Source organism: Chlorocebus sabaeus, chromosome 10 (assembly GCF_047675955.1).
Source record: "Chlorocebus sabaeus isolate Y175 chromosome 10, mChlSab1.0.hap1, whole genome shotgun sequence".
NCBI lineage: Eukaryota > Metazoa > Chordata > Mammalia > Primates > Cercopithecidae > Chlorocebus > Chlorocebus sabaeus.
In genome coordinates, this window is record NC_132913.1 from 83,988,589 (window position 1) to 84,014,078 (window position 25,490).

At 36.7% G+C, this 25,490-nt stretch overlaps 1 protein-coding gene across 1 annotated transcript in view; it reads right to left on the minus strand.

Annotated features, from left to right (window-relative positions):
* Window positions 1-6,438: 6,438 nt before the first annotated feature.
* GTF3C3 (general transcription factor IIIC subunit 3) overlaps window positions 6,439-25,490 on the minus strand; it is a 35,643-nt gene continuing 16,591 nt past the window's right edge. Inside the window, exons 9-18 of the mRNA XM_007965727.3 lie at window positions 23,193-23,296; window positions 21,520-21,691; window positions 19,503-19,705; window positions 19,078-19,179; window positions 18,193-18,328; window positions 16,135-16,372; window positions 14,967-15,157; window positions 13,143-13,267; window positions 9,484-9,636; window positions 6,439-7,919 (exon numbers count right to left, since the gene is read on the minus strand). Coding sequence (XP_007963918.1) covers window positions 7,797-7,919; window positions 9,484-9,636; window positions 13,143-13,267; window positions 14,967-15,157; window positions 16,135-16,372; window positions 18,193-18,328; window positions 19,078-19,179; window positions 19,503-19,705; window positions 21,520-21,691; window positions 23,193-23,296 — 1,547 coding nt within the window. The 3' untranslated portion in view covers window positions 6,439-7,796. The remainder of the gene's footprint in view (window positions 7,920-9,483; window positions 9,637-13,142; window positions 13,268-14,966; window positions 15,158-16,134; window positions 16,373-18,192; window positions 18,329-19,077; window positions 19,180-19,502; window positions 19,706-21,519; window positions 21,692-23,192; window positions 23,297-25,490) is intronic.

Below are 25,490 nucleotides of genomic sequence, written 5' to 3' on the forward strand. Positions count from 1 at the left end.
TTACAATTGTTGAATATTGGCCCCCACTCTTTTCTGGTTTCTGCTGAGACATCTAGTTTCTGCTGATGGGCTTTCCTTTGTGGGTAACCTGACTTTTCTCTCTGGCTGCCCTTAACATTTTTTCCTTTTTTCAACCTTGGTGAGTCTGACAATTATGTGTCTTGGGGTTGCTCTTCTCGAGTAGTATCTTTGTGGTGTTCTCTGTATTTCCTGAATTTGAATGTCGGCCTGCTTTGCGAGGTTGGAGAAGTTCTCCTGGATGATATCCTGAAGAGTGTTTTTCAACTTGGTTCCATTCTCCCCATCACTTTCAGGTACACCAGTCAAACGTAGATTTGGTCTTTTCACATAGTCCCATATTTCTTGGAGGCTTTGTTCGTTTCTTTTCACTCTTTTTTCTCTAATCTTGTCTTCTTGCTTTATTTCATTGAGTTGATCTTCAGTCTCTGATACCCTTTCTTCTGCTTGATCGATTCAGCTATTGATACTTGTGTATGCTTCACGAAGTTCTCGTGCTGTGTTTTTCAGCTCCATCAGGTCATTTATGTTCTTCTCTAAACTGGTCATTCTAGTTAGCAATTTGTCTAACCTTTTTTCAAGGTTCTTAACTTCCTTGCATTGGGTTAGAACATGCTCCCTTTAGCTCGGAGGAGTTTGTTATTACCTACCTTCTGAAGCCTACTTCTGTCAATTCGTCAAACTCATTCTCCATCCAGTTTTGTTCCCTTGCTGGCAAGGAGTTGTGATCCTTTGGAGGAGAGGAGGCATTCTGGCTTTTTGAATATTCGGCCTTTCTGCGCTGGTTTCTCCCCATCTTTGTGGATTTATCTACCTTTTCGTCTTTGATGTTGGTGACCTTTGGATGGGGTCTCTGAGTGGACGTCCTTTTTGTTGATGTTAATGCTATTCCTTTCTGTTTGTTAGTTTTCCTACTAACAGTCAGGCCCCTCTGCTGCAGGTCTGATGGATTTTGCTGGAGGTTCACTCTAGACCCTGTTTGCCTGGGAATCACCAGCAGAGGTTGCAGAACAGCAAAGATTGCTGTCTGTTCCTTCCTCTGGAAGCTTAGTCCCAGAGGGGCACACACCTGATGCCAGCCAGAGCTCTCCTGTATGAGGTGTCTGTCGGTCCCTACTGGGAGATGTCTCCCAGTCAGGATACACAGGGGTCAGAAAGCCACTTGAGGCGGCCGTCTGTCCCTTATCAGAGCTCAAACGCTGTGCTGGGAGATCTGCTGCTCTCTTCAGAGCTGTCAGGCAGGGACATTTAAGTCTGCTGAAGCTGTGCCCACAGCCGCCCCTTCCCCCAGGTGTTCTGTCCCAGGGAGATGGTTTTATCTGTAAGTCCCTGACTGGGGCTGCTGCCTTTTTTTTTTTTTTTTTTTCCCCAGAGATGCCCTGCCAAGAGAGGAGGAATCTTATACTTGGTTTTTTGGAATCTTATACTTGGGAGGCTGAGGTGGGAGGATGACCTGAGCTGGGGAGGACTAGGTTGCATTGAGCTGTGATTGTACCACTGCATTCCAGCCTGGGCTACAGAGCAAAACCCCATCTCTTAAAAAAATAAGAGGCTTGGCATCCTTGGAACTAGTTATAACACAATCGACTACTGCTTGTCCTCTTTTATGCAGTTGCAGGTCACTGGGCCAGAGGTATCTGTTTATTGGCTTTCTCTTTCTCCTCTACACTTGCCTGAACTCCCTGAATATAAACGCTTGACAGTCTACTAAAATGCCAGGTGGTCCTGCTAACTCTCACTCTTCACATTAGCATACTTACCTGAACTGCAAACAGGATAAATTTGGAGTATGATCTTCAGGGTTGTGATTAGACTTTTCATGCTTCATCTGGTTGTCTTGATACCTGCTAGACTTGTTTAGGTTAAGGCTGAAAAATGGGCAGCAAGAAACACATGCTACGGTCCAGCTGCCCTTCTTTCAATGCTGATGGGAGCCACACAAAGAGAGCTTATGGATCTGATTGCTCAAATATGGAGGGCGAGACTGAGATTTTTTCTATTGAAATGTTAAAAGTTAGACAAAGCATATTACAACAATTAAATTTTACAGTCCTAAATTTATAGAAATGTACTGCCATCTACTGCATATAAAAAATCATTGCAGGATATGTTCCTCCTACTGGAATTAATTATAATCAAGCAGTCACACACATTGAAATGTACATGAATTTATAAGATATGGCAACTGCCACAAAGAACTCATTTAGATTTTTATAACCTTTAATTTTCTTATCTGAAATGGTCTCAATTTTCCATTTTGTCTCTTTAAATTCTATTTTCATTAATTTTTGCAATTACATTTTAAATCTCATAATGTTCTCATTCTTTGAATTCCTTCCTTTTAATAGCATCCTCTTGTTTCATGTGTATGGTATTTTCTTACCTGGGGATATGAATTGCATTTTGTTTTTCTACTTCCTGCACGAGTTCTGTTCCCTTTGCATTCCTTCCTCCCCCTCCCATTGCTTATATGGATCTCTCCCACTCCTGAAGCGTTTCTCTGTAGTCTGATGATGGTGAGCTGTCCACTAATGCTGCTAGCAAGGTGCCAGCAAGCTGAGAGCAGTGGGAGGGGTTTGTTCACAGGTAGGCTTCTCTGGCCAGGATGGGCCGTTTCATTGAGAACCTTCAAACTGCCAGTATATATAAGCTTTTTTTTCTTGGACAGGATTTCTCAGAAAGGAACCCTTTAACTTCCTGCTCAGAGGATGTTAAATAGATGCCGGTTTTCTAGGAGCTAAGGAGAAGGCAGCTGGGCATCTTGCTGCTCCGTGTGTAGACTTCCACTTAATCCTCTGCTTTCAGTATAACACTCTGGCCTTCATCTCTGCCTGGTATTCCCGAATCCAGGGGTCCTGATTCAACACCTCCAGAAAACAGACCACCAGTGTTCCATGAGGGAGTGGGACAGTTTCCTTAGGTGAAAAGGGTAACTAAAGGGTCTCACTGCGGCTTAACAGCCTTGCCACTGCTCCCATTTTTGACCACACTTCACCTGCGTTTGGAGGCACCTAGTGGACGAGCTTTAAGGTCTTGAATCAGCTTGCTTCTGCCCCTCTCCCTACCACCTCCTGTGGGCATTTAGCTTTCATTTTTCTGTAGTTTATTTAGTTACCAATTGCCCATTTGCTTCCTAGTTTCTAAAAATTATTTTGTCATCTCCCTGTCATCTCTTACTCTTTTTGGCCTGGAGTTTATACTGTCTTTTTGTTTGCTGTGTTTTGCTGGTTTTTGGATTTGGGAGGTAAAAGTAACTGTGTTACTTTTGAGATGGAACAGGAACCCCTCTTAGGGGCCTAGAGCCTGTCCCTGCACCAAACAAAATTTTCTTAAAATATTGAATTCCTTCAAAAAAAATTCCAGATGCCTAACTATCCCTAAAAAATAACGTAACAAAAAGATAATAACTTAAAACAATAGCCAAAAAAATTAGTCACTGGATGGTTTGGGTCTCTATAAAAACTAAAAAGAGCATCTTATATGTCCCTGAGTTGTTTTTCAAAAAACCAGACCCGCCACCAAGTGGATCCACTGACACATAAACCTCTAATAAGAGGGAACTTAAGATTAAATGCTGCCATTCCTTGCTCTGAGTTTCTTCCTGAAGGGCCTAAAAGAAGTCACGCCCACGAGCCAGGGCTAACATTCTTTTCTGATGACCCCAAAATTTTAAATAAAGCTTCTCTTCCTTAACCAATTACAAATCAAAAAAATCTTTAAATCTGTTACCTATAAGCCCCCACTTCAAGATATCCCACCCTTTGAGGCCAAACCAATGTATTATAGAACCTCCATGTATTAATTTACAATTTTGCTTCTAACTCTTGCTTTCTTAAAATGTACCCTGGCCTTTAAAAACCCTTCCTTATGAGCCACTGGAGAGGTCAGGTCCTAAGCATAAACTGCCCAATTCTCCTTGCTTCAAGGTGCCTACAAATAAATGCCCTCCTTTCTCCTGCTGAAAACCTTGGCATAGATGTTTGGCCTTACTATGCTGGGCAAGCAGACCCCAGTTCAATTTAATAACACTGTTGAGATTTTTCATTAATTAATTAGTATTGGCATTTATTATAACTTCTAGTTTCCCTCCATGCAAATTTGACCACTCCTTATATTTTCACGTAAGTTGTTTATGTTAATGAACACGGCAGCATGTCATTTGCAGTTTGTCTCCAGTCTACATCAGTCTGTCAACATGCATTCTTTGAGTTCGGTCATTCTACCAGCTGAAGAACCAGCCACACTCCCATTCAATCCACAAGCATATCACAGCAGTCTTCCTCACAGACTCTGCTGAAACCCAGATACATAAAAAGGTAGTCCTCAGAACCACCAGGCTAGTACCAAGCAAAAAGTGTATTTCCTAAAAGATTGAAGTGGAAGGTATTATAGAATCAAGGATATCTTATACAATGAATCCAAGGGTGAGAAGGCAGCTGGCCTTTTTGCTTGGAAGGAAGAGTAAGTATCCTAAGGAACATGACTTCTCCTAAGAGCACACAGATGGCTGGAATCATGCCAGGACTAACATGCCCAAGTGGTCTCCAGAATCCACCTTTTGCCCACTTAAAAAATTCAGTTCATTTGATCATTTTCTTCTGAGAATGCCTCAAAATTATAATTTGCAGTTTCATAGCATAGCCATTAGTATAGGGACTATAGACCTGGAGATATAGTTCATTTCTAGTCCCCCCTTACCCATATCCTCACCCACTATCTTGGCCATTAACTCCTTTCCTACCCTGTTCAGTGTTATGTTGGAGTATACGTTCTTTCAGTATTAACTATAGTATTATAATACTATTAGCGTTACAACACCACAGCAGGAACACTCCTCCTGTTCTTGCTCTGAACGATTTTGAAAAACCTGTTTATTGTGGATGAGACTTTGTGACTCTACTTATAATTCAGCAACAAATTTTATATTCATTTCTGTTTGCTTTATACTTTCTTCCTATGAAAATAGCTAGAAAGCAGTAATGCTAAATTAAAAGATAGAATGGTGGTGGATCAGTTCAAATTTTTTTGTGTGTGCATTTAACAGAAAAACCCAAGCTGGTATAAATATTAAAGTGGAAACTATAACAGAATCAAGGCTATCTTCTAGAACGAATCTAAGGGTAAGAAGGCAGCTGGCCTTAGGATAGAACTGAAAACTGGAAATCTCTGGGACTTCAGAGAACTCTCTCCTTTGCTCATCTTTACTTCTCTTAATGCATACATCTCACTGTTTTTTTTCTTTCCGACAGAACGGGTTAACTGCTAGTTGACCTAATTGTTCTGAGGTTCTGGCCCCACATGAAGGTTCTATTTCAAGTCTGAAATTCCCAGGGAAGGAGGGAGGAAACTCCTGATTGGCCCAGATTGATTCAGGAGCAGACTCCCTCCTCGATCAACTGTGACCACACAGGAGCAATGGAATCTCAGTGCGTGAAACAGATACCAGGACCCCACTGCTAAGGTGAGGATGGTAGGTAAGAGAATGAATATGAGCTTTTAAAAAGATACCCCAAAAGATGTTTTTATACAGGGGTTTTGATGGGCTGAAGGCCTGGAAGACAGAAACACTGCCAGTGTCTTTTTTCTTTCTAAAATAAGCTTATACTTGGCTGGAAGCAGTGGCTCACACCTGTAATCCCAGCACTTTGGGAGGCTGAGGCAGGGGAATCACGAGGTCAAGAGATCGAGACCATCCTGGCCAACATGGTGAAACCCTGTCTCTACTAAAAATACAAAAGTTAGCTAGGCACAGTGGCGGGCGCCTGTAGTCCCAGCTACTTGGGAGGCTGAGGCAGGAGAATTGCTTGAACCCGGGAGGCGGAGCTTGCAGTGAGCTAAGATCGTGCCACTGGACTCCAGCCTGGAGACAGAGCCAGACTCCGTCTCAAAGAAAAAAAAAAAACGTAATGTTTGTTGTTACTCTGAACTGCAGCAACTATGTTCTTCTGAAGGAAAATCTGAGCAAGGAGCAAGTTGCTAGTGATCTTGGAACATGCTATTTAATCTCTAGATATAAGGTGGTGATGACAATACCAATAACAACACCTACCTTGCAGTTCCCTGAGAGAAACAGAGATAACATATCCAAAGGGTTTAGCACAGTACTTAGCATACAGTAGCAGAGTAAAAACTCAGCAAATGGTAGCTATGATTTTAAAAGCTAAACAAACCTATGCAATATCAGCTTTTTTTTTTTTTTATTTTTCCTTAGGGAGACTTATTATTTCCTCCAAGGCTATTTAGTAGACACTGGACCTACATACAGTCCAGTGAGCTAATTTAAGAGAGAAACTCAGAGCACAGAATGCTCAGTTCCACAGAATTCCAACACACTAGTCTAACTTATTACTGTATCTGTTACCTCTACCATTACCTGTAAATGGCATGAAGTAAAAAAAAAAGCATGTGAAACAATTAACCTTAATTATAAAAATAAAATGTATTTAAATTATACACACAGAGTACACAGTATACTTATTACATACAAATTCTGCACTACAAAGTTTTGTGTACAGTAGAAACAGTGGTAAGAATTCCTAATAAGTCCCTATTTTATTTCATCCTAAGCCTCTACTTGTTTCCCTGCCACAGTTGGGCTGGCTGTTACTAACCCATATGCACACTAATTACAGCTTTTATTTTTCCCTAAAAAGTTGTTATTGGCCGGGCACCGTGGCTCAAGCCTGTAATCCCAGCACTTTGGGAGGCTGAGACAGGCAGATCACTGGGTCAGGAGATCGAGATCATCCTGGCTAACACGGTGAAACCCCATCTCTACTAAAAATACAAAAAACTAGCCGGGCGAGGTGGCGGGCGCCTGTAGTCCCAGCTACTTGGGAGGCTGAGTCAGGAGAATGGCGTAAACCCAGAAGGCGGAGCTTGCAGTGAGCTGAGATCCGGCCACTGCACTCTGACAGAGCAAGACTCTGTCTCCAAAAAAAAAAAAAAAATTGTTATTAAGCTAACAGTATATCTAAAAAGTATTGTTAACTTAAATTCAAAAACATGTAATAGTGGAGATGAGTAAAAGGCTTTTATGTCGTGTTTTTACTTTATCAGGAGTATGTCCTTTATTCCATATGTACTACTTGCTCAGTCTTATATTCTTTGTGATCTTGAAATGGAAGCCAAGTCCTGTTATTGAACAAGCTCTTCTCTATTTTTTCGTCAACCACAAATATAGATGAAGCATTTTTTTATTTGCCTTGGAGCAATATGTTTTGAATTAAGCCCAGCATCCCATGTTTCAGTTGAGGTAGCTAAGATATATGCAGGTGAAAAGTAAAAGACTAAATTATTTGTCTTCCACCTATGACATAACTATTTTAAATAATTTTCTTAGGTGCTTAGTTATCATGGTTATGACATCAAGAGTCCCACTTTGTCTTCCCCTTAATAATAAACAACCTCTGTTTATACGTATTTGAAAAACTGCCTCATGTGATACTGACAGAGCTATAGTATTAAATACAAAGCTAAAGTGAGTTAAAAATAGTGTATTCAACTGCAAGCTAGCTCAAAGGCTTATATGTCCATTTCAGCATTGGGAACAATTTCACTACAGAATGCGAAAGGAAAATGACAGAATATACAAATTTTTGTAGGAATAATTTTGCATATATACCACAAGATAATTATTACATATTAAAAATAAATACAGTGTTAGGTAATTCTGAAATTGTCATTTCTGTTTTGGAGTTACAAATAATAAGCCCTGAGACAGAAGATACTGGTCCTCACACAGCAGCTGCCATTGCTCCATTCTCAGTTGCGGTGCTTTATATAGAACAATAGGTATACAGAAGCCTTTGAGCCATTCCGGTATTCCCACTGCTCTGATAAATGAGAGACAAGTTGTAGGCAATATCTCTTCGTAAGTCTAACTGGTCAACTTCTATGCCCTAGGGAGAAAAAGATACCCTTATGTTTAATATTTCCAACTGTCAATCAGGACAATTTTATGGCAAATTAATAGTTATAAGTGTAAGTTTTCAAAAGCTATTAAAGCTCATATACTAAAAAAAATTATAAAACTATGCATATACCTTGGATCAATGCTGATTCAGTTAACAGTTATTATCAAATATTTTAACTGTCTAGCCAGTAATTTAAAGTCTCACCCACAAACTACAGCAGAATAAACGCCAGATGAATTTTGGATTTAAGAGTTAAAAAAAAAAAAAAAAATCCATAAAAGAAAAAATACAATGGGATAATATAATCTTGAGTAGGAAAGGTCCTTTTCATGATAGCAAAAGTAGCAACTATAAAGGGAAAGATATGTATGACTTCATAAAAAACTTCTCTGTGTAAAAATAACATAATATTAAATGAACAACAATGACCAGATGGGAAAAAATTCCTATGCTATTACGGAAAGGCACATAAAGTGTAGGTTTAGGAGGGATACAACAAATTGACTACAATATTACCTCGGGTATTATAGTTTTTCCCACATATATAACAAAGCAATGAATTCAATGGAATAGATTAGACCTATGTTTCTAATCTTCCCCAATACAAAAACTTTGGGTCAACTAAAAAAAAATCTGCAACAATTAAAAATGATACCTATAAAGCTCAAGTAACAAGATTTAACAATATTTATGAAATAACACTGTATAAAACAACCTTTAATAAACAACCTCTTAGGTATATTTGAAAAACTGCCTCAAGTAATATTGACAGGGCTAGAGTATTAAATGCAAAGATGAATAAATGGTATGAGTAAACAATAGTGTTTTTATACATATAAAAAAATATGTATATATGAATATGCATATACACCTATTTATACATATACATATGCATATATAAATATAAAATATGTATGACATACATATATAAATATGTATACAATACGTAAATAGTATATATATAAAAACAGCATCACTATAAAAATATATATTCATTTGTTTAAACTGAACAGTAATAGAAAACAATTGTGAGGGAATATAGGGATTATGAGTTTTTAAAGTTTTTTTCTAATACAGTGCTATGTTAAAATATATTTAAAAATTAACCTATTTCAGGATTTAAAATAAAAATCAGACTTTAAACATAGATCATCATAGTACTGGCAACACTTTACCCTATCTTAAAAATAAACTACATGAATACTGGTCTTTCATCTTTATAAAGAAACATGTGAGTTACACTTGGAAACGGTCACAATATTCTTCAATATTCAGACTTTATGTCTACCAGTTCCTGTCTGTAAAGCATAGGAACTACCTTGGGAACTAAAATGCTCACAGCCACAAGCTGTATATGTTCACATGGTTGCTGGTCAAGTCTTGAGGCTCAGATGTCAAAGATCTAACTGTTGCTGAACATAATTACATAAATGTACTGAATAAAATACATTTTAATATAGAAGCTATTATTTACTGTCTGGAATTAGCTAACTGCACTTAGCTACAGACAGATGAAATGAAGTGTCTCAGTTTTAAAAATGTACAATACCTCTACCACAAGTGGAGGGAGCTCCAGGGCCTTCTGATAATAGTGGATTGCAAGATGAATCAGCCCCAACTGATGAAGGCCACGGCCCAAATTGTAGAATGATTCCTGGCAGGGCCCACGTAAACTGAGGTATCGATTAAGAAAGGAAAAGCCCTAACCAAAAAAAGAAAGATAATTCAATATTTCACTGATTTGACAACGACGTACTAGACCACTGCATTACCAGGTGCTGAAAATACAAATATTTTTTAAAAACATATCTGCTTAGTGTCCTATTACTGTGTAGTATTACGGTGTAGTTAGGTGTCAACATTATAGCTCTTTTGAAGATGTAAGAATTTTTTTTAGCCAGGGATAAATATTCACAGAAAACAAAGCCAAACGTTACAACTAGCTACCAGAGATTCATAATCTACAAGTACACAAAACTTTTAAAAAATAATTTCAAGTTGGCTTGTGCCGTTATAGGCCAATAAACTTTTTGATGTGAGATTGATGCCTAAAAGCTTGAGCAAGAGATAAAATAATGATAATGTACAAAGGTTTCCTCTCAGGAGCAAATTCACTTGAGTATACTTAACATTTTAGGGTAAATTTTACCTTTTATAAGTTACTTCTCAGGACCTTAATAACCTCTTAACCTAAAATACTGGATTTTTTTCTACTGAAAGTTTCTGAGTCAAAGATTTATGGAGAAACTATTTCAGAGCACAGTTACAATGACACTGACTCCCTGTGGGTCAAACAGTCCAAAAAACAACTTGTTTCTTTACCTCTTCCCATATTCACTTTGCCTTTTAATACAGCTTCCGCTTTTATCATCCACTGAAATTACAAATTGCAGAGGTCCAAGAGTCCTAACTGAGTAATCAAATATATGACCAGATAATTAAGAATAAATCAACTAATTTATGAATATAGAATATAAAATGTAATTATTCTCTAGATGATCTCTAGATGATCTGCTATATAGTTAAGTGGTCACAAATTCTGCTTTTAAATAGGTAAATAATAAAAATGAATTATTTAGGGGTAGTAATACTCGTGGTCAGTATACAAATCATACTTTCTGCATAATAAAATAACCTATTTGTGTGACTACGACCTCTATTCCACTGAAACACACAGCTCTCTTAAGTACCAGCAGACTATTTGACTGTTAATTGCAAAGAACTATCAAGTCTTCATAGTTAAAAATGACAAGACAAATTTAAAGACAAAAATATGAGGAAAAAAGGAATAGGAATCTCAGATGAATTGTTGTAATGCAAATGAACCTCTAGGTCCTCTAATACAATAATGGAATTACTTGCTGCTCTTTAAGAAATGTTTAACAAATTCAAGAGGATAATCTGAAAGACTATTCAAATAATATTTAGTGATTTTAAAAACTAGACAATGTGGGCAACCACTTTATTTTATAGATACTGTGAATTATCAAATTTAAAAACTGCAAAACAAATTCTATTGTTCTATTCTATTCTGTTCTCCCAGATGGAGTCTTGCTCTATCACACAGGAGTGCAGTGGTGCGATCTCAGCTCACTACAACCTCCACCTCCTGGGTTCAAGCGATTCTCCTGCCTGACCCTCCTGGGTAGCTGGGATTACAGGCACACGCCACCACACCTGGCTCATTTTTGTATTTTTAGTAGAGACCAAGTTTCACCATATTGGCCAGGCTGGTCTCAAACTCCTGACCACAAATGATCCACCCGCCTCGGCCACCCAAAGTGCAGGGATTACAGGTGTAAGCCACCGTGCCCAGCCAAAAACACACAGTTTAAATGGAAAAGAAAAGAGTTATTTTGACATTATGTTACATTTCAAACATTTTGTTATATTTCAAACATTTAAATCAAATTAATCACTAAAGGGCCCAATGTACTGTCTATATAATATTAAATAAAGGTAGAAGTGAGGAAACATGAATGATTTTACTTTTAATACAATATAAAGGTAAGAAAGATAATAAACCATAAAAAAAATTTTTTTTAGGTAGTGTAACAGAAAACTATAGTCTTGTAGCAGGAAGAAAGAAAAATAAGAGAACAGTTTCAGAAATGACGCTATTTACAATAAAATCTGCTTCTCAGAAACTTTTATGGAAATTTTTTTTTTTTTTTTTTTTTTTGAGAGGGAGTCTCACGCTGTCGCCCAGGCTGGAGTGCAGTGGCCGGATCTCAGCTCACTGCAAGCTCCGCCTCCCGGGTTTGCGCCATTCTCCTGCCTCAGCCTCCCTATAGCTGGGACTACAGGCGCCCGCCACCTCGCCCGGCTAGTTTTTTGTATTTTTTAGTAGAGACGGGGTTTCACTGTGTTAGCCAGGATGGTCTCGATCTCCTGACCTCGTGATCCGCCCGTCTCGGCCTCCCAAAGTGCTGGGATTACAGGCTTGAGCCACTTAACATACACAAACGAGATTAGTCCAATGAACTTCCATATACTCATTACCTCTTGTTTCATCTCTACCGCCAACCATTTGAAACCTCCTATTTAACTATAGAAGTAATTTGAAATTTAGCTTCCATATTACCTTGAAGTATATGAATTTTTGTCCTACAAAGCCCAAAAACTACATATTTTACATATTTAATGAGTTAATCCATAAGATTTTCCTATCAATTTTTGCCAGAATTTTATGAGGGCAAGAAATTCCACCTGTGTACTTACTCACTGCTATGTCCCCAGTTCCTGGCACAAAATGAGCGCTCACTACATTTAATTTATACACAATCCTACATTACTTAATGGATACTTAATACAGTATCCATTAAGGAAGAAAAAAAAGCTTTGAGGAAAAGGTAGATAGAATATAAAAAGGAAAAATTTAGAAGTTTCTGTTTTTCAGGTTTTTTAAAAAACTTATAGAAATTTTCAAATATACAATAAAGAGACCACCTTAATGAACCCATACCTAGTTTCAACTGTCATCACCATTTTAATGCAGACTTTATTTTAACCATTTTACTTTAAAAGAAACAAAAGCCCCTTACTAGACCCTGCAACTCCATTCAAGTCAACATTTTCTTTCCTTTCTCACCTATTTAATAAAAGACATATCTATATCATATCATATTTTGGAAACATCAAACATACAAAAATGAAATCATAGAAATGTAAGTGCTGAAGGCAGAGTAGTGAACAAGACAGACAAGATTTCTGATCTCTTGGACTTTATACTCTTAGAAGAGACATGCTATTAAAGTAGGTAACACAAAACATAATTTGAAATTATGATAAGAACCACAAAGAAAATTTTAAAAGAACAATTTGTTGGTGATGGTGTAAGGAAACATGCACAATCATATTATTGGATGTATAATTATTTTGTTTAAACTACTTTAAGTGAATCTTCAGTACCTAAGATGGCTAGAGACCTTGAGACACCAGACATACGGAAGCCTGCCAGTGCATTCCTCCAGATTCTGCCTGTGTCTTTGTCCCTAAAGATCTGGCTGTGTACCTTTACTATATCGCCGTAGTAAGTCTTAACCATGAGTATAACTATGCGCTGAGTGCTGAACACTGGGGTAAGTGTTGGGGACTCCCGTCATGTGTACTGAGCATTGTGTATTACTTTTGAAGCAGGATTTTTAAAAAAGTATTAAGTATATTCATTTTTAAGAAACAAATCAAGTAACAAGAAATTTGAATTACCTGTACAATAAGAGCATGTCTCCGTAACACATACTTCTGAGATGCCATATGAATAAAGGTCAGGCCTATACAGAGGCTATAGAGAGGTTCATCAGGGTGAGTGCGAAAGGCTTGCACATACTGTCCTGGAAAACGAGCAGTGGTGTCAGACGGTGTGACAAGAACAGAGTTCTTTATTTCTTCAACACTTTTAAGGCTAAACAAACATTACTGATTTTAACATACATAAGGTGGACATTCTATCTTAAATATCAACCAGAGACCTATTAATCTGAATTTTAAAACAATTTATAAAATATAATTAGAACAAGTTCCCCATGAATGTATGCTGACCATGAAGATTAATATGAGGAACTAAACTAACTTTTTCTAGGCACAGCTAGACATTTCCATGTAAAGTAATACTTCCAAAATAAACAATTTATCAGCTGCAATCATTAAATCTATTTTATAACCTTAAATCTATTTTGAAAATAGAGGATGTGTGTTTTGGGGAACATTTTCGTAGAATCAGTTGATCTGTTTTATAAATTCAAATGTGGTGGATCATGGAGGTGAGAAGAGGAAAGCTTTGTTTTGTTTTTTAGGCTACGGGTGTTGTTTTCCCAAATGTAGCAACTATTTTGTTTTTCTGAAAAAGCTAAATGTATCCAATAACAGAATAAGAATTTGGGGTTTTATGAATTACATGTATTCCATATATACAATCATCTCTTGTCAAAAGCCTAATCATATGCAATAGGGGAATTTAAGCAAGTTTTTCTCATAAAGGAATAACATATAGTGTATCACATATAGATGAAAATTTCTATTCCTTCTGGCTTCTATTCTGGAAGGAACGGCACCACAGAATCTCTTAGGCAGCAAAGATGGTACACTGCCATTTGTCTGTGATTTTAACCTTTTGTAAAAGTTTCTAATATAGGAAAATAAAATATTTATATTTTCTTAATATAAAACAATTCCACAAAGCACACACAAAAGAGGAATGTTTCAACATCTGATGTTTGAGGTTACTGGATGAACAATGATAAAAATACTAGCCATACACAAGGAATCATGAAAGTATTAAATAGCCAAAAACCATAGTTTACTCATAAGAAGTAAATCTGGCAACACCAGCTTTTAGGCAGTCGGACATGCATGCCTAATTTTAAGTTTAAACATTTAGTTATTTTTCCACTTGTTTGCTTCTTTTTTTTTAAAGGAGACTCTGCAAGTAATACTTGTTTACTTCTGATTCCTTATTACAGAAATTCCTTATTATAAATGATTAATGAAGTTTCCTTGAGTTTAATTAGAATTAGTAAGCACTACATAAATAAACCTTAATCTAGACTTATCTCCTAAAGAAATGAACTTGCAGCAAATCTTGAATACGTTTTGCATATAGCAAATTAAAATCAGGTGGCAAAAGCATCCATAATTAACAAAAATCATTTTAAAAATAAATAGGCCTAAGCAGGGAGAATTGACCTTTAAAATGAATTTTATAAGACCTATATCAGCCTTTTACAACCAAAGCTTAATAAGAATAACAAATATTAATATTAGTAATTATTATCATTTTTGCTACTATATCCACTTACTATATGTGCCAGGCACTGTTTTAAGTTCTTTATATTGACTCATTTAATTTTCACAGTAATCTACAAAGTAGGTCCAATTATTATCTCCATTTTAAAGATAAAGAAACAGAGACAGGAGGAGGTAGAATAATTTGTCGCAGTAGGGCTGCTAATTAACCCAGACAGTTCCACTCGAGAGGCTAGGCTCTTCACCACACTATTTATGCGCTACAAAGTCATGTGCCAGGACACTTACCAAGCGCATGCTTAAAACTACCAGATACAAATGCATTGTGTCCATTTAAGACACACAGGGCATGATTTTCTGGGTTTTTCAGCATCAAACGGAGACAGAAGCGATGATGTCGTACATCTTGGGAGTGCATGGTAACTTGATTGAAAATGTTCCAGAGCTGGGGTTTATTGACATTTTCCATTACCATTATCCTAAAATTGCAGGAAGAGGGTAAGGGAGAAAATAATGTAAAAATCTTCCTGATTTCTAAAAATGAAACCCTTCAGTGCTGTCCTACCAGCACTGAAATGTACCATCCTCCAACAAGGAAAAGCAGACAGTTTCAATCTATTTAAAGCAAAACTCTCCTACGCAATAAAAGATTTTTCCCAGAAAATGTTGCTTTAGTGTTTCTACATCTTATTTCTACTTTCAACAAAACTTTTAAACTAAGAAGCAAGTGGTTTAGGTTTCACTGTTTCTCTCCTTGCCCACTATAGCTGCAGTACTGAATAACAACTCATAATGATATTTGTCAGGCATTGGCCAGGCACGGTGGCTCACGCCTGTAATCCCAGCACTTTGGGAGGCCGAGGCGGGCGGATCACCTGAGGTCAGGAGTTCGAGACCAGCCTGACCAACATGGAGAAACGCCGTCTCTACTAAAAATACAAAATTAGCTGGGCCTGGTGGCACATGCCTGTAATCCCAGCTACTTGGGAGGCTGAGGCAGGAGAATTGCTTGAACCCAGAAGGCAGAGGTTGCAGTGAGCCAAGACCATGCCACTGCACTCCAGCCTGGGCAAGAGGACCGAAACTCCATCTCAAAAATAATAATAGTAATAATAATGATAATATTTTCCAAGCATTGTTAGAAGGCATAACAACTCCTTTAACCTTCATCATAACCCTATGAGATGGTAGTATTATGATAACCTTTTATAAGTGGGAAGACTGTGGCACTAGAGATTACCTAACTAGCCTAAGGTCACGCAGCCAGTAGGCGTCAGGGCTGGGATTTGAACCCAGCAAGTCTGGTCCTAGAGTGCATCTTCTCATATACTGCCTCTGAGAATCCCAATGAACTGAATTAACCAGTTTATTAATAGGACAGCCAAAAGTAAAGTAGCTTCTAAATCAAAGTACATTTACTTACTCTATTAAAGAATCTAAATAACTGGGAAGTCACCTGATATAGTTGTATGCCTTTCTGAAATTTTTGTCCAGAATTGCAGCAGACAGACCAAAGTATTCTAGTTCTTTGCGTTTTTGCCTGTCATCATAAAATGAGTAATATTCCAATGAGGAATCTACAAGCAACTCAGCCTCTTGAAATCGGGATAGGTCACATAAGGAGTATATGGCCTTCAACAGAAGATTCCACCAGTCATCCTTTGTCAAGACGCTTGTGAGCACAGCAAATATTGCTAAAATGAGACCAATGAAAACCAGTTAGGACACTGTATTTCCAGAAATAGCAGTATTAGAAAAATTCACATAATCAATTTTAAGATAAGCTTAATAACCATGAGCCTAAATTGTTGCCAGTGCTCTCTGGACAAAGATGAGAAGGGGTGGTTGCTTACACTCCTTCAATACTACCTCTTTCTACTCTGCCAGTTTAACCACCTGCATTCCCAGGCATCTGATTCGGACTTGTTCTCTACAAGTTCCGGCTAGTTCCATCTGCATTTCTCCATGCTAGCTAGGATATATCTCCTCCAGGGTAGAACAAGTATACTTTCTATGACTGCAGTCCCATAGAGAAGTGGTCCCAACCTTTTTGGCACCAAGGACCAGTTTCATGCAAGGCAATTTTTCCATGGACCGGGGATGAGAAGGATGGTTTCAGGATAATTCAAGAACATTACATTTATTGTGCACTTTATTTCCATTATTATGTTGTAATATATAATGAAATAATTGTACAACTCACCATAATGTAGAATCAGTGGGAGCCCTGAGCTTGTTTTCCTACAACTAGACAGTCCCATCTGGGGGTGGTGGGAGACAGTGACAGATCATCACGCATTCAATTCTCATAAGGAGCATGCAACCTAGATCCCTCGCATGGGCAGTTTACAATAGGGTTTGCGCTCCTATGAGAATCTAACGCTGCTGCTGATCTGACAGGAGAGGAAGCTCAGGTGGGAATGTTCGCTTGCCCACCCACTGCTAACCTCCTGCTGCGCGACCCAGTCCCTAGCAGACCACGGACTGGTACTAGGGTTGGGGACCCCAGTGATAGAGGATTACATACATACGGGCATTCAAATGTTTGCTTAGCAAAAGACTTCAAATTCATACTTTGAGATTCAAGTTGTTATCTTTTTCTGATCTCAATTTTCTCTGCCTTAAAATGTCTCTTTAACAACCTCCTTCTCTTCCTTAGTTCTCTGTAAAAAGCCTCCCTTTTATAGCCCTTAAGAAATATCAAAAGCCATAAAAAATTTTACTGTCTTTGATCCAATAATTTTCCTTCTGAGAATCTATCCTAAACAATCAAAATATGGACAAATCTGTATCTATGAAAATGCTCACTACATTACTACTTATAAAAGAAAATTGTCAAAAGTGATCATATGCCAAAAAATAAGAAAATGATTAAATAAATTATGGAACCACTATCCAATGGAATATTACACAATCCTTAAATATAATAACTGAAGAGAACAGAGCAAGATGATGAAATGTCTATCCTGGTACACCAGTGTAATGTGATCCTCACCATGATAAAATTTACAAAAGAAAACAAAATCTTATGAGCCTAAGAAAAACTAACCATGGACCTCCAGTGAGGAATCACTGAAAGAAAACAGGCAGATCACACAGAGAAAAATACAACATAAGGAAACATGGTTGAAAACACAAGCTGCAGAGGTAGAAGCTGTCGTCTTTTAAAGTTATATTACTTGAGACTAGGTCTCACAGCAACTTATTTTCAGAGTTTCTATGACTATTGCTACATTTGTTAAAAATTATTTCATAGAGAATGGAATATATATAAGTGAGGTCTCTGGACAAATAATCTATACTGTCATCTAATCTACACAAATTTCTTAAAATATATTTTCTTTTTAAAAAGTCAAAGTTTTGTTTTACTTCTTTCACAGGAAGATCCAAGCAGATGCTTTCCTTTGAATTTTTTTAACTTAAAGTATTTACATTTAGCCTTTCCTTTTTAACACTGAATGAGTTTATTACACTTGAGAGATTTTATATAACATAATGCAAATGAAGTTATTACCTTTTGCATCACAATTTGCTGACTCTTGGTCATTGCTGTCTGATATTTTGTCTCTCGATACTTTAATAAGATAGAGATGCCTCTCTCCAGACTTGGAACTGGATATCAAACAAACTTGGGCTCGATTCATTGCTACCTGAATTAAAGATGAAAATTTCAGATTTTTTAAACAATAACTTTTTTGTTTAGAGACAAAGTCTTGTTATGTTGGCTCAGGCTGGATTTGAACTCCTAAGCTCAAGCGATCCTCTCACCTCAGCCTCCCGAGTAGCTGGGACCACAGACACACGCCACCATACCCAGCTCTAAACAATAATTTTTTAAAGAAAACCTATGGGTCACAGGTGCCACAAGACTGAAAGCTCCCTCAGTAAGAAAAAAAAACCAAATTACTACATTAAAAAGCTAATATTAGAATGAACTGACTTATTTTTTTCTTACCAAAGGAATTTTGGTCACATTCCTCACCTCAGAAAGAAAAAAGGCAATTCACATTAATATTATAACATGTATACACACACATCCCCAGAGGCACACCCACAGAGCTACCTCCCTGCAAATAAGCCAGACTCAGAAAGAATATTAGATCTGGAAAATACTTTTGCAAAGTGAGTAATTTTGGCACATAGTTCTGTCTACAGGGCCAATATCTGATAGTCCTATAGTGCTCACTTTTCTAAATATGTACTAGGGAAGATTTTCACTTAAGCTACTGTCAAGAACTTCCAGTCATATACCAATAATCTCTAGCTTTTTTTTTATCTTTCACTTTAAAAAGTTTGAGTTTAATGAAGTAAAACAATTATCAAGTAGTATAAGCTATGTTTAAATGAAATACTAAACATTTTAAAAGTCAACAAGGCTAACATGAAGATCATTACCCACCTTTAAAAGCATGGCTAACATAGTAAGTAAGGTATCCACATAACCATACATTTTGCCTTGTGAAAACAACAGAGTAGAACGATGAAGCAATAACTTCAGTTCCTAAACAAATAAGCACATGATGATGAGCCTAACAAGATTCCTTTTCTATAAATTGTTTTATTTGCATAGAAACATTTTTAAAAACCAAACTTTAATAACATTTGCTTTATGGTCTTTCACAATAATTAAGAGTCAATATTTTAAAAACTATAATTTGTAATAAGTGGCTGAAACCTAATACTTAAAATCATTTTTCAAAAACATTGAATTTAATACACTAAAATAAAATTTTGGATATAAGCTGTAGAGACATCCTTAACTGAGGAGAAAATTCTAAAATATAATGTACCAAGAAAAACTTCCCTCTATGTGACATGGCCCACCTGCTGTGCAGCATTTGCATCCTGTGCTAAAGTATCTGGATCATACATTGGTTCCAGAGCCTCCAGGGCTTTCTCAGGCCGGCCCAGCTGCTGCTGAAGGGTAGAAAGTGAAATCCTTGCATCCAAATGGAGTGGGGCCAGATCAACCACCTTGCCATAGCTTTCGGCAGCTCGCTCCATATAGCCTAAGGCCTTTAAACATTCTAAGATGATGTTAAAATAAAGCATAAGTATGAACTACAGATTTGTAAACTGGCCAAAATTACTTTCCATTTTAAAAGAAATACAGCAATGTAAAAAATTATAACAAGAAATGAATGTGTATTTCTAGTACTTTAAAACTATCCCTAATCTCTATTAATCAGTCGATCTCTCATAAATTTAAATTGCTAAGGAGTAATCAGTGTATACATATAGTTTAGGGTTCTGCTTTATTCATTGAGCATTACATTTTAAACACTGTCTTCATTGGCATCTTGAATGGTTACATAGTAATCAAATTGATTATTTAATTATATTATTTGCCATTTAGGTTGTTTCTAAACTTTTACTCTAATAATACTACAGTAAACATCTTTGTATATATAAACCAGAGCGCACAACTGGCAGACCAGTGTAACTCACGGGTATGTTTTATTAGCCCATTTTACTTTAAAATAATAATTTCATTATTATTAGATGATGACCATCATCTTTAGGTTAAATTTTGATAATAAAGGAAGAACACTAATATGGATGGATCATCACAGTGACATTTCTTACATTTTCTCATTTTTCACTTTAAAAATATTTTGTTATTTTGTTATGTTACAAGCACTGAATTCCTCTAATTATCTTTCTTATATACTGATCCCAAATTTCTTTACGATTTTTAGATGACTCTGAGATTTTACCTTTCATTCATCTCAAGCCACATGGGCTCAAAATGGAAACAGCATTTATCAGAATCATGACTAAATAGGATGTTTAAAGTATATACTATTAGTAACACAGGAGCAGTTTAAATATCACAGCCCTAATTAGAAAGGCAATAAAAACTCAAATATCCTGCTCATGTCTTTAAAATTCAAATTTCACAAATAATGTAACTTTTCATGATGGTATTACATTTGTATTCATATTCATTCATCTAAACGAAGTGTTATCTTAATCATTAAGTGCTCTCTTTCCTAGTTCATATCTATGATGTGAGTGCACTACTGACCCAAAATGCCAATCAATGCTTCTCTAGTTATAGAGAACTTTCTGTCATCATATAATACTTAAGAGCCATTAGAGTTTTCTGCCATCACACAGTATTTGAAACCAAAACTATTCGATTTTTAATGCGTCTTTTATGTTAACTCAATAAGAAATCCTATTAGAATACTTTTTGCTTTCATGTAAGAGCCATTAGAGTTTTCTGCCATCACACAGTATTTGAAACCATGACTATTCGATTTTTAATGCGTCTTTTATGTTAACTCAATAAGAAATCCTATTAGAATACTTTTTGCTTTCATGTATTTCTTCAAAAGATTTAGTCATGTTTCTTAAGCTATTTTTTCCAGTCTAAATGATTCACTTCAGATTACTATGGACTTAGGCACAGTGTAATAAATGGCTGATAAAACCCAATTTTAAGCATGTATGGCTCAAAGAGCATTGAAAAATATATTAATTTTTCCCAAAATAACATATTAAATCTATAAAAACTCTTCAAAATTAGATTTTGCCCCAAGTCTGATAATCCTTTACTAGAAACCAGAGCCTATGGTTAAGACAGGTTCAAGACAGGCATTTAAGGGAAATGAGTCCTTCTACTTCCCTCTGGCATCATTAAGTAAATCGTTCCTCCAAAGCATTAGTGATGGGGAAATCACTGAGTAGCCTAGCAAGACAATTTAAAACACTGACTTTCAAAAAACTCCCCTGAAACCAGAAATACTTGCACTATAATAATTATTACCATCTTGGGAAAGTAAGTTCTTGGCTGCTTATATGATTAAAACTTCTTCCTCCCACAAAAAAGTGTTACCTGCATGACGAAGCCAAACTACTGCAAGGTTGTATCTTTCAGAGCAAACAAGAGCACTGAGGAGGGGAAGTGCAGAATTATATTCACCAACATCCAGAAAAGCTTCAGCAACATCTAGGTATAGGTCTCCCATATCTTCAGGATTCTGTTCTACTAGTGTTGTCAAGAGAGGCTAGACCACAAATAAAAGCCTGAAGTTAAACATTCATTACAAACATGCACATCTATCTATAGGTTTATTTCTTTTTTTTTGAGACAAAGTCTCTCCCTGTCACCCACGCTGGAGTGCAGTGGCACAATCTCGGCTCACTACCACCTCTGCTTGCTGGGTTCAAGTGATTCTCGTGCCTTAGCTTCCTGAGTAGCTGGGATCACAGGTGCATATCACCAGGCCCAGCTAATTTTTGTATGTTTAGTAGAGACAAGGTTTCACCATGTTGGCTAGGCTAGTCTCAAACTCCTGGCCTTAAGTGATCTATCCGCCTCGGCCTCCCAAAGTCTATAGCTCTCTTTTTAAACTACATATCAGTTATATGACGCAAGCTGAAAAGGAGCAAGGCTTAATAAAACCAGCTTTATATGATCAATTTTCTGTTCACTTCTGCATCTTTATTTTAAATAACTCATACCCATTGAACACATTTTGTGGATCTGTTTAAAGACAGGCATTGCGGGAACTAAGACACAGCTAATCTGTTTTGCTCTTCCTCTAACCAGCACAACATCCTGTGCCTTAGGGCTTCTGTGTCTGCTAATGTTTTTGGAAAGCTGTTTCCTTAGATATCCCCATGGTTTACTTCCTCACTTCCTTCAGGTCATTATTCAAATGTCACCTTTTTTTTTTTTTTTTTTTTTTTTGAGACAGGGTCTGCAGTCTCTACCTCCTGGGCTCAAGCAATCCTCCCACCTCACCTCCCAAGTAGCTGGCACTACAGGTGTATGCCACCACACCCAGCTAAATTTTTTGTATTTTTTGTAGACACAGGGTTTCACCATGTTGCCCAGGCTGGTCTTGAACTCCTGAGCTCAAAAGATCCGCCCGCCTCAGCCTCCCAGTGCTTGGATTTTAAGTGTGCACCATGGTGCCCAGCCAAATGTCACCTCATCCCCTATTGAAAACTGCAACTTTTCCCTGCCCCCAATATTCCTTATTTTCCTCCTTTTTTTCCAGAACACTTATCACCAGCCAATGTCCTGTATATGTTATTTGTTTTATTATCGAATCCCATTAAAACAAAAAAGCATCCCAACCCATGAGGGTATGGATTTGTATATTTTACTCAATACCTTATCCTAAGGTTTACAAAGTAGATGCTAAGTACTTTTTTTTTTTCAATAATATACTTGGTCCAAAGTCAGCAAAAAAGAATAGCTGTCAGAATTATTACCAATTGTCTAATTGTCTAATGACAATCTCAAATTGTCTAAAGACAATCTCAAATTATGATCTTTAGATTGTTATTTTAAAAGAAAAATAAATTACTGTAAGCCCAATTGCAAAACAATTTTAGTTTTCATAATGTATTCACACAAAATTATTTGATGCCTACTGTTACCTCCCTGGTTATTAAGAAATGTGAAACTCTAGGGTCAAGTTATAATTTCTTGACATCTAAAGAAAACAGATGGTGCATTTGATCTGAAGTATCTCAAGTGCAGATCTTGTTACATACGTTAAGTGGTTCAAGAATGTTGAGATGTACAAGGCAGACCATCAACTTCACTGTGATATCTATTGGCACGCCATCAGGTATAGTGCAGGTGACATTCTCAGGAGCTGGGGAATACACAGACAAGAAGCAGTTCCTATAGGCAAGTTTAAGATGTGTATCTTCTATGTAAGGCCTCATTTATTTCAATCAAAGCAAACGATTCTACAGTCAATTCTTAGTGTGGTCAACTCTACTAATAAGTTCTTATATCTCTCTGAGTCTGTCCTTTGGTAGCAAGTATGCTTCCTATTCTATTTCTAACACTTTATGTACTTATGTGAAACTTACTTTCACACCTTCTACTAAACTACGGAGAACTAAAATGACAAAAATAATGAGGATATATGAACCCTCTCTTTTTTTTTTCTTGAATTGAAAAGTCTTTTTAGTGTTCACTAGAAACAGGCTAAGAAAAGGATAAAATAATACTGTGTTATTTTCTAAAACCTCATTACAGCAAAATAATTTTTAAAGCCCTGGGAAATTAAAGGAATTTTTATCCACATTTAAAGTATTTTGCAAAGTCTAATAAATTCCAAATAAGTTTACATGTTTTTGCTTCAGAAAAACCTGAAGTATAGAGGACATTACAGATGTAGCGTAAGTGGTGAAATAAAAAATTACTTCAAGAATTAAATAACTGTATCTGTTTTACAGAACTTGTCATATAAATTATAGTACAGCCAGTCTTCCATATCTTCAGGTTCCACATATGCAGATTCAACCAACTGCAGATCAAAAATGTTAAGGGAAAAAAAAATATATATAATATATATGTGTATACATATAATGTGTATATATATATCATTAAATGATACAAACTTAAAAAGCAATATAGTATAACAGCTATTTACATAGCATTTACATTGTATTATTAGGTTGGTGCAAAAGTAATTGTGGTTTTTGCCATTAATAAGTAATCTAGAGATGATTTAAAGTATACAGAAGAAGATACATAGGTTATATGCAAATAATACACTATTTTATATAAGGAATTTGAGTATCCAAGGATTTTGGTATGAGGGGTGTCCTAGAGCCAATCTCTCATGAACACTGAGGGGAGGCAATATAGATTGCCTAAAATTACCAAGTTATAGGAGGATTTGGACAAGTTTAATTAAGAGGCTGTTTTTATCACTGAGTTCTAGGACAGTAACTGGTATCAGCAATACAGTTGAGATATTTAGTCTGCTCAATGAGAGAGCAGAATTTACCTACCATGTAAATTTACTCACACTAAGCCCTGAGCTCCATGAGGACAAGAACCATGTCTGACTCAAGGCTGTATCCACAACATATTTCCTTCTGTAGATAGTAGCTAAGGTCACCTGTCTAAGGCCTAAACACAATGCAGTCATTTTAATGAGCCTTTGACTTTACTAAAATGGGATTCTATCTTTATCATGTATGGGTTCTGTATTCCAACTGTATCACTTTGATTTTCTTTCTAGAAATGCTGTTTGCTAACAGTCTGAAATGTTGGTGTCCCACCAAAATACCTGTGTTGAAACCTAACCCCCAAGGTGAAGTTATTAAGAGGTGGGTTTTTGGGAGGTGACTATGTGGGTGGGATTAGTGCCCTTGTAAAAGAGGTCTGAAGAAGCTTGTTTGTCCCGTTTGCCACGTGAGGACACAGCAAGAAGGCACCATCTGTGAGAAAAGGGCCCTCACCAGACACCAAATCTGCTGGTGCCTTGGGCTTCCCAATCTCCAGGACTGTGAGCAATAAATTTCTGTTGTTTATACATTACCCAGTCTAAGGTCTTTTGTTTTAGAAGTCCAAACAGACTAAGATACTGTTCAATAAAATATATTTACGTGTTTTAACTTTCAGCAAGAAAAGTATAGTATATGAAATACTTTAAATCTCAGCATAGGCCTTAAAGATATAGTGTGTATAGATGCATAAGTCTAAACCCTGCTTTCATATCAAATCAGAAAGTAAAACTCAACCTTATGTTGAATACAAGATGTATGCCTAAAATCAAGTGATTCAAGAAAGCTGAAAATGAAAGGACAAAGGTATAGCAGGCAGGTGCAAACAAAAAAAACAGGTGTCACAATCTCAATATGAGACAATGTAGAATTCAGACCAACTATATTTAAAAAGGTAAGAAGGTCACTTAATAATGCTACAGGGCAGTGCTACTCAAACTATAGTCTGGGACCTGTGCAGGTACACAAACTGTTAACAGTTCAAACAGGTAAGTATGGAGATTGAGAGTAAGTATTTAGACACTTTAATGGCAATTTGACAAT